This window comes from Phalaenopsis equestris, unplaced genomic scaffold (genome assembly GCF_001263595.1).
Source record: "Phalaenopsis equestris unplaced genomic scaffold, ASM126359v1 Scaffold233051, whole genome shotgun sequence".
Classification (NCBI taxonomy): domain Eukaryota; kingdom Viridiplantae; phylum Streptophyta; class Magnoliopsida; order Asparagales; family Orchidaceae; genus Phalaenopsis; species Phalaenopsis equestris.
This window is the reverse complement of record NW_018251005.1, coordinates 50,076-61,320: the sequence shown is the minus strand read 5'-3', so window position 1 is coordinate 61,320 and position 11,245 is coordinate 50,076. Positions and strand designations below refer to the sequence as shown.

General features: G+C 38.1%; 1 protein-coding gene across 1 annotated transcript in view; it reads right to left on the bottom strand.

Moving 5' to 3' along the window:
• Positions 1–11,245, bottom strand: part of LOC110038543 (violaxanthin de-epoxidase, chloroplastic-like) — a 33,917-nt gene that overhangs the window by 20,816 nt on the left and 1,856 nt on the right. The window contains exons 2-3 of the mRNA XM_020743410.1: positions 9,867–10,174; positions 9,611–9,777 (exon numbers count right to left, since the gene is read on the bottom strand). Coding sequence (XP_020599069.1) covers positions 9,611–9,777; positions 9,867–10,154 — 455 coding nt within the window. The 5' untranslated portion in view covers positions 10,155–10,174. The remainder of the gene's footprint in view (positions 1–9,610; positions 9,778–9,866; positions 10,175–11,245) is intronic.

Here is an 11,245-nt window from a genome sequence, read left to right as displayed (position 1 = left end):
CTTCTATGATGTTGTATATATAATATAATAATAGAGGTGAGGATGATGGCTAGGGTTTGCTCTGGCGATCATGGATTTCCTTCTGGCTGTTTCCTTGGGTGAGATCCTTTCTTCTTTCTTCTAGTTTGTTTTCCTTCTCCCTTGTTTTTTTAGCTGTGATGTCGTGGGTTAAAAGTTTTGCTGCTGCCGTTATTAACGGAGGGGCTTCCGATTCTGGTATAACAAGTCATTTTCCACAAGCTTTTCATGAAACCTTGAATGTTGGTGGAGAATACAATTTTATCAAGAATATTGGAAAGAAAAACTGTAAATTTGCTTTATTTCTTGCGGATGTTGACACCGATATACTTGTTTCTTCATGTAGACTTGATCTGGTAGACAAATTCTTATATGGTCATCCTAAACTTGAAATTATTAGAAAGGAATTTGAACTGATGAAACTAAAGGGTTTTTGGAAGGTTGGTCTTTTGGATGGTAGACATATTCTTATCAAGCTTTCTAATGATGAAGACTATATGCGTATTTTGGCCAGAAGAACCATTTGCATTGACGACAGATTTATGAAAATTTTGAAATGGACTGTGGAATTTGATCCCAAGACTGAACCCCCTACAATCCCTGTCTGGATTTGATTCCCAGGTTTAAAACTTCATCTCTTTAATCATGATTTTTTTTTCTCTTGCCGCTGCTTATGGGAAACCATTAAAAATAGACACCCCCACTTTTACCCTCACCAGACCCTCTGAAGCTAGAGTCTTAGTTGAGCGTGATATTACTCAACCTTTCTGTGATGAGATTTGGATAGGTTCACCTCATCAAGGCTATTGACAACGTGTTGAACTCGAACACCATCCTCATTAATGTTCCCATTGTCGTATGTTTGGCCACACCTCCTCTCATTGCTATCGTTTGAACCCAAATTTGAGAGCTAGAGTTGACAAAATTGATAATGGTGCTACTACTACTGATAAGGGCAAGATCCTATTGAATCTCCAAAATACAGTCTCTTATCTATTGAACCTAATCCACCAAAACCTGACATTAATAAAGTTGTTCCTAATTCTGCTTTGCTAATTTCTGATACCAATATACCTGATTTTGTTTTGCATGATGCTCCTGAGTTGTAGGAATTCAATCTCGATACTACTGCACCTGTTGATGTGCAGGAGGGGCAATTAATTTCCAATTGCCCTAATTTGGGGGTTTTAGCAGGTACAATTGATCTTTCTACTGACGTTGATTCTCATGACAGGATCCAAGAAGCTGCCAACTCCAGGAATGGCTGGTTCAAAAATCACAGAGAAAAAAAAGAAGGAGGAAAAATGAGCTTTTACATTTAGATAAAAGTAACATCATACATGAAGGCATTTATTATTCTAACGGAGATCAAGTTGGCAATCCTCTTAGATCTTCTAGGAGGGCTGACTTGAGGCATCATATTTAATGTTATGTTTTGGAATATTAGGGGAGTGGCGGACCATTCCTCCCTTAATAGACTAAAACACCTCTGCAGGGTCCATAAACTTCACTTTTTGTTATTTTTGAGACTATAGTTACTATCAACATGGACAGAATTCTCAAGAAATTTAAGCAATATAATTCCTTCTGCAATAAAAATAACAAGATTTGGCTTTTCTGGAAGCGAAGTCTTAATGTAAGTATCATTGAGGATGACGAACTATTCATTCTTATCACCTATAATTTAGAGGATTACCATGGATGGGCTACCTTTGTCCATGCTAGCTTCTTGTTGCAAGAGAAAAATTTACTTTGGAATCAACTTATACAAATGGGGAAGACTACCAATGATAACTGGTTTGTGGGTGGTGATTTTAATATGATCATGAAACCTGATGAAAGGAGGGGTGGTGGTAAAAGTGATTTTCCTCTTATTAACCATTTCTGTGATAAAATTTCTGAAGCTGGTCTATTTGATTTGGGCTAACTGGTTCACCTTATACTTGGAGAAGAGAATGTATTTCTCAGAGATTTAATCGATTCTTTGGCAATCACTATTTTTTTTAACTATTTCCTTATTAATAGGGTTCAACATTTGAACCATGTTGCTTCCAATCATAACCTTATTTTGCTTACTCTTGCCTTCAATAATAAATCTCAGAAATACAATTTTAAATTCTTCAATATTTAGACTACTCATGACACTTTTTTGAGACTTATTCGACAGGCTTGGCATTTTGAGGGAGCTGGTGATCATTGGTATGTTTTATGACATCTTCATAAAAAGGTTGCTACCGCCTTGAGAAGGTGGAATTTTGAAGTCTTTGGCAATGTTCATAAGAAAGTTCTTGCGGCTTGGCGGTCCTCTTAGATTTTCTAGGAGAGTTAGCTTGAGGCATCATGTTTAATGTTATGTTTTGGAATATTAGGGGAGTGGCGGACCATTCCTCCCTTAATAGACTAAAACACCTCTGCAGGGTCCATAAACTTCACTTTTTGTTATTTTTGAGACTATAGTTACTATCAACATGGACAGAATTCTCAAGAAATTTAAGCAATATAATTCCTTCTGCAATAAAAATAACAAGATTTGGCTTTTCTGGAAGCGAAGTCTTAATGTAAGTATCATTGAGGATGATGAACTATTCATTCTTATCACTTATCATTTGGAGGATTACCATGGATGGGCTACCTTTGTCTATAGCTTCTTGTTGCAAGAGAAATATTTACTTTGGAATGAACTTATACAAATGGGAAGATTATCAATGATAATTGGTTTTTTGGGTGGTGATTTTAACAAGATCATGAAGCCTGATGAAAGGAGGGGTGGTGGTAAATGTGATTTTCCTCTTATTAACCGTTTGTATGATAAAATTTCTGAAGCTGGTCAATTTGATTTGGGCTTTATTGGTTCACCATGATACTTGGAGAAAAAAATCTATTTCTCAGAGATTAGATCGATTCTTTGGCAATCACTATTTTTCTAACTGTTTCCCTGTTAATAGGGTTCAACATTTGAACCATGTTGCTTTTGATCATAACATTATTTTGCTTACTCTTGCCTTCAATAATAAATCTCAGAAATACAATTTTAAATTCTTCAATGTTTAGACTATTCATGACACTTTTTTTAGACTTATTCAGCAGGTTTGGCATTTTGGGGAGCTGAGATCCTTGGTATGTTCTATGGCATCTTCATAAAAAGGTTGTTGCCGCCTTGAGAAGGTGGAATTTTCAAGTCTTTGGCAATGTTCAAAACAAAGTTCTTGCGGCTCAAAATCATGTTGAGTTACTTGAAGCTCAGGTGATATCTGATCCTCACCTTGTTGATGAGGTGGCTAGAAGTCATGCTATTCTGCTTGATACAATCTCCTTGGAGGAACAATTCTTGCAACAGAAAGCCAATGATGAGCATTTTAGAAGTGGGGATCGTAATACCAAATGCTTTCATGCCCAGTTAAGCATAGGAAGAATATTAACACCATCTTGAAGATCAAAAAACCGAATGGTGACATGATCACTGATGAAGGGGAAATTGATAACAATGTAGTGCAACACTTCTCTTATTTGTTTCCCTCTAATCAACAGATACTTCCTATTATTCAAGATTACTTTGAGATGGAGAGGTACTTTGTGGCTGGACTGTCTCTATCTACCATTCCTACGGACAAAAGATTCTTTCTTCTTTTAAGGCTAACAATCCTAATAAAGCTCCAGGTTCTTGATCAGCTCCAGGTACTTCCTGTTATTCAAGCTCCAGGTTCACTGATGAAGGGGAAATTGGTACATTATCTCTACTAATCAGCTCCAGGTTCAGATTACCTTTTTCCACAGGAAGGGCAATGCCCCTGCTGACTGGCTGACTAAGAGAGGCACTGTTGGGGTTTCTGTTTGTTTGCAACCCCCACTCTCTTTAAAGAGACTCCAGCTTGGGGATAAGTTAGATACCCCTTTTATCAGGATTTAATGCTTCCTTGGGTGTCTAGGTTTTCTCCTTTCATTTTGCAGGTTTCCTTTTACTGCTTATGTTGCTTATGCCTGTTGGGATTATGCCTTGGAATGAATTATGCCTGCAACCTGCTGCTGTCGTTTGGAGGATCTTTGCTGCTACCTATTCAACTGTTTTTTTGCTACAAGGATCTATTTTTTTGCTACCAGGTGATGTCCTTGTTTTACTACTGTAGGGTTTTGGAGATTACAGGCCTCTCGGTTCACTGGAACAAATGCCTGAAACAGCTCTTGGCTTTAGTTTTTTCGGAACAAATGTCTGGGTTTACTTTTCTATATTTTGCTTTCTGTTTTTGGTATATTCTTTTGGGTTGTTTTTGAGTGGCTATGTAATGTGGTTGAGGACCCCCCCTTCTGAGTGTGTATTGTATCTCTTTTGAATTTTTAGTTCGGGGGATCCTCACCTCACAAATTTTATACTCAGCTCTTTTAATAACTATATATATATATATATATATACATATACATATATATATATCATTTATAAAGTGTCGTCTGTTCCGATTTTGCTCTGCTAGGGTTTCGCCATTATGACAAAACCTAGTATCTCTTTGTTGATTTGCTCTTTGTCGTGCTTCGCCTGCATCATACGACGTCGGCTTCTTCGTCGTGAGTCGTTTCGACTCTTTCACGCTCGAAGAAGAAAAGATTTTTGCGTCGTGAGGCGTCACTTCTTCGTCGCTCGTCTTCCATTGTCAGCTGCGTCTCCTGCGGTCGCGCTTCTGCAACTCCCGACTCGTCTCCTGCTGCTTTATCTTCTGTGGCCGTCTCCTGTAGCACTCGTGTCCGTCCTCCCTGCACGTACGTGAGCTACTCGCAGTCCAGACTCATTCCCTGTAGATTGACGTTGTTCAACTCCCTGTTCCATGGCTACTGCTCCTTCTCAAGCACCGACTATTTCAGTTTTAAACCTTGGGAAGGCTTCTTTTGTTAATATGGTTGGCCCTATGAGATCAGATCAAGTTTTCCCTCAGGTTTACCATGAATCATTCGAAGACCAAAAGGACTGCAACCTTATCAAGAAGATGGGTAGGAAGAGTGGCAAAGACTCTATTCTTCTATGATGTTGAAGTTTTCAACCTGGTTAACAAGTTCAAATTCACCCTCATTGGGAAATTCCAATCGGGGCATCCCAAAATAGAATTCGTTCAAAAGACTTTTGAAGATCTCAAACTATTGGGATTTTGGAAGGTTGGACTCTTTGATGGGAGACATGTGATGATACAATTATCTAAAGTGAAAGACCATGCCAAATATTTTTCAAAAAATTTATGACAATAGATGAAAAATATATGAAACTGCTTAAGTGGTCTCCTGATTTTGACCCTAGCCAAGAACCACCTATAGTTCCAATTTGGTTTAAACTACTTGGCCTAAAGTTGCACTACATCAATCACCAAGTCTTTTATTCTATTGAAACTGTACTAGGGAGACCTATGAAATTGTATACACCCACCTTCAATCTAAACAGGCCTTCGGTTGCAAGTATTCTTGTTGAAAGGGATATCACCCTCCTTGATGTGGACGAAATATGGTTTGGTACTACCCACAATGGGTATTGACAGCTAATTGTTGCAGAACAAAGACACTACTACTGCAATCACTGTAAACTGTTTGGGCAAACCCCTGTCAAACGCTTCAGGCTTCACCCACATTTGAGTTCGGCAAGTCCTAACAACATCATCCATGTGGAGGATATAACAGACTGTTAATCTTCCAGAAGTGTTGAATGAGAATTTGACTCATAAGGCTACTCCTCACCAACCAGTCCAACAGCTTCCGCCTACTGTTGTTGAGGTAGCTCTTCCTTAGATCACAAATACTACGAATTTTATTGTAATAGATGCTAGCCCGAGTGGCTTAGGACCACCTATTGCGAGAGAAGAGGGAACTCAAGTTCTTGAGGAGTGTCAGGATCAAGGTGTGCTGCAAGCTGAGTCAGATCAGCAGTTTACCTCCATCTAAGATCCACCTATTATTTAGACAGGACTACCTCTGACAGATGATTAGCAGGTTTACAGATCTAGGAAGAAGAAAAAAGGAATGCTAGATCTCAGTAATTCTCAGGATGACTATATCATAGTTTTGGGCGGAAGCCCACATCTCAATATATTGTTGGACTCCCGCCTTAGATCCAGGCGAAGTGGAAGCGGTATGTCCACCGACTACACCGACCAAGATTAGGAGTTTCTTTTTGTTATATTTTTTGGGAATACGTGTAGTTGTAATCTCTGTGAGTGGGCTTTTTGTACTCACTCACTAAAACCTTTGTATCATCTCTTTTATATCAATGAATTTTGCCTTTTTAAATATATATATAAATATATATATCATTTAATTATTTTGAGCCAAAACGATTTGTGTTTGGCTTGTTTATATATCGAGCAAAAAAAATCATTTGTGTTAAGCATATATATATATATATACATATACATATATATATATCATTTATAAAGTGTCGTCTGTTCCGATTTTGCTCTGCTAGGGTTTCGCCATTATGACAAAACCTAGTATCTCTTTGTTGATTTGCTCTTTGTCGTGCTTCGCCTGCATCATACGACGTCGGCTTCTTCGTCGTGAGTCGTTTCGACTCTTTCACGCTCGAAGAAGAAAAGATTTTTGCGTCGTGAGGCGTCACTTCTTCGTCGCGTCTCTTCCATTGTCAGCTGCGTCTCCTGCGGTCGCGCTTCTGCAACTCCCGACTCGTCTCCTGCTGCTTTATCTTCTGTGGCCGTCTCCTGTAGCACTCGTGTCCGTCCTCCCTGCACGTACGTGAGCTACTCGCAGTCCAGACTCATTCCCTGTAGATTGACGTTGTTCAACTCCCTGTTCCATGGCTACTGCTCCTTCTTAACCACCGACTACTTCAATTTTAAACCTTGGGAAGGCTTCTTTTGTTAATATTGTTGGCCCTATGAGATCAGATCAAGTTTTCCCTCAGGTTTACCATGAATCATTCGAAGACCAAAAGGACTGCAACCTTATCAAGAAGATGGGTAGGAAGAGTGGCAAAGACTCTATTCTTCTATGATGTTGAAGTTTTCAACCTGGTTAACAAGTTCAAATTCACCCTCATTGGGAAATTCCAATCGGGGCATCCCAAAATAGAATTCGTTCAAAAGACTTTTGAAGATCTCAAACTATTGGGATTTTGGAAGGTTGGACTCTTTGATGGGAGACATGTGATGATACAATTATCTAAAGTGAAAGACCATGCCAAATATTTTTCAAAAAATTTATGACAATAGATGAAAAATATATGAAACTGCTTAAGTGGTCTCCTGATTTTGACCCTAGCCAAGAACCACCTATAGTTCCAATTTGGTTTAAACTACTTGGCCTAAAGTTGCACTACATCAATCACCAAGTCTTTTATTCTATTGAAACTGTACTAGGGAGACCTATGAAATTGTATACACCCACCTTCAATCTAAACAGGCCTTCGGTTGCAAGTATTCTTGTTGAAAGGGATATCACCCTCCTTGATGTGGACGAAATATGGTTTGGTACTACCCACAATGGGTATTGACAGCTAATTGTTGCAGAACAAAGACACTACTACTGCAATCACTGTAAACTGTTTGGGCAAACCCCTGTCAAACGCTTCAGGCTTCACCCACATTTGAGTTCGGCAAGTCCTAACAACATCATCCATGTGGAGGATATAACAGACTGTTAATCTTCCAGAAGTGTTGAATGAGAATTTGACTCATAAGGCTACTCCTCACCAACCAGTCCAACAGCTTCCGCCTACTGTTGTTGAGGTAGCTCTTCCTTAGATCACAAATACTACGAATTTTATTGTAATAGATGCTAGCCCGAGTGGCTTAGGACCACCTATTGCGAGAGAAGAGGGAACTCAAGTTCTTGAGGAGTGTCAGGATCAAGGTGTGCTGCAAGCTGAGTCAGATCAGCAGTTTACCTCCATCTAAGATCCACCTATTATTTAGACAGGACTACCTCTGACAGATGATTAGCAGGTTTACAGATCTAGGAAGAAGAAAAAAGGAATGCTAGATCTCAGTAATTCTCAGGATGACTATATCATAGTTTTGGGCGGAAGCCCACATCTCAATATATTGTTGGACTCCCGCCTTAGATCCAGGCGAAGTGGAAGCGGTATGTCCACCGACTACACCGACCAAGATTAGGAGGTTGTTTTCTTTTTGTTATATTTTTTGGGAATACGTGTAGTTGTAATCCCTATGAGTGGGCTTTTTGTACTTTTTGTACTCACTCACTAAAACCTTTGTATCATCTCTTTTATATCAATGAATTTTGCCTTTTTAAATATATATATAAATATATATATCATTTAATTATTTTGAGCCAAAACGATTTGTGTTTGGCTTGTTTATATATCGAGCAAAAAAAATCATTTGTGTTAAGCTCATTAACTTAGCAAATGAATCAAACATGAGTTTCTTAATGAGTTGAACACGAACTGTTCTCGAACGAGTTGTTTTGATAACCCTAAACCAGATGGAGAAGACCAGTAAAAGTGTCAACACAAGAGGATTCCAAAAGAGTAACACAACGACCATGACATCGAGAACCTAGACAGTGCATTTCAGAGGATGCCTAATGAGAGAAATATGGGTGCCTATACCAGGGTCAACTTCAAGTGACTCACAGCAGCAGAGGTGAGGGACCAAAAAGCAAAAGGATATGTTTTTGATTTGATCAAAAGTTTGCACCAGGCCATTGGTGCAAGGATCGCACACTCCAAGTCTTTACAATTATTTATGGTGAGGGGACAAATACTGAGGAGCCAAAGGAAGAAGTGGTGGAGAGAAAGGGGCACTTACACTTTGATGTAGCAAAGGTATCCATCAACTCAGAGATCAGATTTACACCAAAACACACAATAAAGGTGAGAGGACAAATCGAGGAACAGCCGGTAGTTATGTTGATGGATAGTAGAATGCTGAAGGCTATCAATTAAGTGCAATCCTCATGAAATATCAATGACTCATCACTTATTTCAATCAAATGATGACAGTGATAGCCAAGCTCAAATCAATTTATGATTGGGAGCAACACAACTTAATCCAGCAGCAGTTTTTTTTCTCACCTTGAGGACAATGTGTATTTTTCAAAAAGGAGTTTTATTACGCTAACGTCTAAGAGAAATTTAATAAATTATTATTTATTATTGTGGGTATATATAGGGCTAATATGTTTAGGGTTAGGGTTATGAGGAGATTGTTGTACTGAATTTTAGGGTTAGGGTTTGGGAGAGATTAGCTACCTCTCGAATTGTAGGTGCTAGAGCTAAAGTTTGGGGGAGATCACTTCTTGAATTCTAGGTATTTATTTTTTATGCATTTGAGTGTGTTGTTTGGATTTCTTATTTGTTTGATTGAAGATTAATCAAATTAGCCGTAATTTGAGTTTCCCCACATATTTCTTGTAATTTATTTACTGTTTTTAGCCCCAATTCGTATCATTGAACTAATGTGATCAGGCTCAAACCAAAAACAGTTAATGAAGAACAGTTGGTTTTGAGAAAAAAAATAACAACGAAGATAAAAAGTAATAGGGTAGGAATATCAAAATTATCAAAACAGAAAGCAGTCTTCATGTAACAGCTCCGGTGCTGAAAAGACTCTGAAAGTAATTGGAACTCAGATCAATCAAATACCTGCATTCTCTAAGTAGACAAACGCAAGTTTTTAGGCTGTCAACTGCACCAGCTGGCTGAATAGCTAACATTGACAGGAGTCCAGTAAGGACCACAATAGATACCTTCTCCAACAACTTAAACAAGCTTAGTTGAACAGCTGCTCGACGATATAGTGCCCCATCATCCTATAAATGTGCCATTTAAACAAATAGTTAACCCTATAGATAGAAAATAAGACATAAATTACATATTAAACTTCAAACTTAATGAATACCCCAGGAGTGCTTGTGCCAAAATTGAACTTCATACATGGTGTAAATGACTTCCTGATGGACATCTGACAAATAGGTATGCAGTTCAATCCATGAAATGAAACCTTGCAGCTTTTCCGTGAGCTGATATTTGTCATTTTTCTACTAGAGCAGAATTTCACCAGAATTAAATGTTGGCCATGCAACTTCCTTATCTTGCTTATGATTCCAATGCTTGCTGGTGACAATTTGACAACTGCGGTGGAGTAATCTTTCCAAGAAAAACAGTTGGTGTGTACACCATAAGCCATAATCAAGTGGCCAACAAAACCTAAGGAATGATAAGGCAAAGCAGTATAATTTTATTTAAGTGTAAAAGGACAATTAACCAATTCCCATGCATTTACATTTCTAACACCAAAACTTTACTTCTACAAGTATACCACTCAAAACTTTCGTATCACATTAAAAATTGCACCATTTTAACTTTTAAAAAGTGAAATACAACTTTTCATGCATAGGTAAGGTGAAATGTATGTAAAAATTAAAGAGTGGGTGTTAGATATGTAAATACATAGGAATTGAGTGGTAAGTATAAGTATGTAAATCTCTAGCGAAAAGTCTTAGTTTTATACTATTATGGCAGCCAAAACAAGCTTCCATTCTAATCACATTTAGGAGTTGGCCTAGAAAAATACGTTCATCTCCACAACAACAACAACAACAACAAAACCTTAATCCCACTACGTGGGATCAGCTACATGAATCCTTTTTCTCAATTGCGTCCTATTTAGTGTCATATTTTCATTTAGTTCTAATAAATTAAGATCATTTTTTATACAATAAGCCCAAGTCTTCCTAGGTCTACCTCTATCTTTCTTAACGTAAGATGAATCTAAAATATCTACTCTTCTAATCAGATCATCAGATGGTCGACGCTTAATGTGACCAAACCACCTAAGACGACTTTCCTAATTTTGTCCGTCACAGGAGCTACACCAACCCTACCACGGATATAATCATTTCACAATATTCACATTCACTTCGCATTTTGTCTCTAAGTGTAAAGCTACTCATCCACCTAATCATTCTCATCTCGGCAACACTTAACTTAATATTATGCTTCTCTTTTAAAGTTCAACATTTAGCGCCATAAAGCATTGCAATTCTCACCACCGATTTATAAAATTTTCCTTGCAGTCTAAGCGGTACATTTCTATCACACAAAAGGACCGAAGCATTCCTCCACTTCAACCAACCAACTTGAATTCTACTATTAACATCTCCATCTATATCACCATCGCTTTGAACAACAGACCCGTGATATCTAAATCGTTCACACCTTTTAATAATTTGATCACCCAAAGTTACACTTCTGTCACTAGAGCTACTACTTACATTG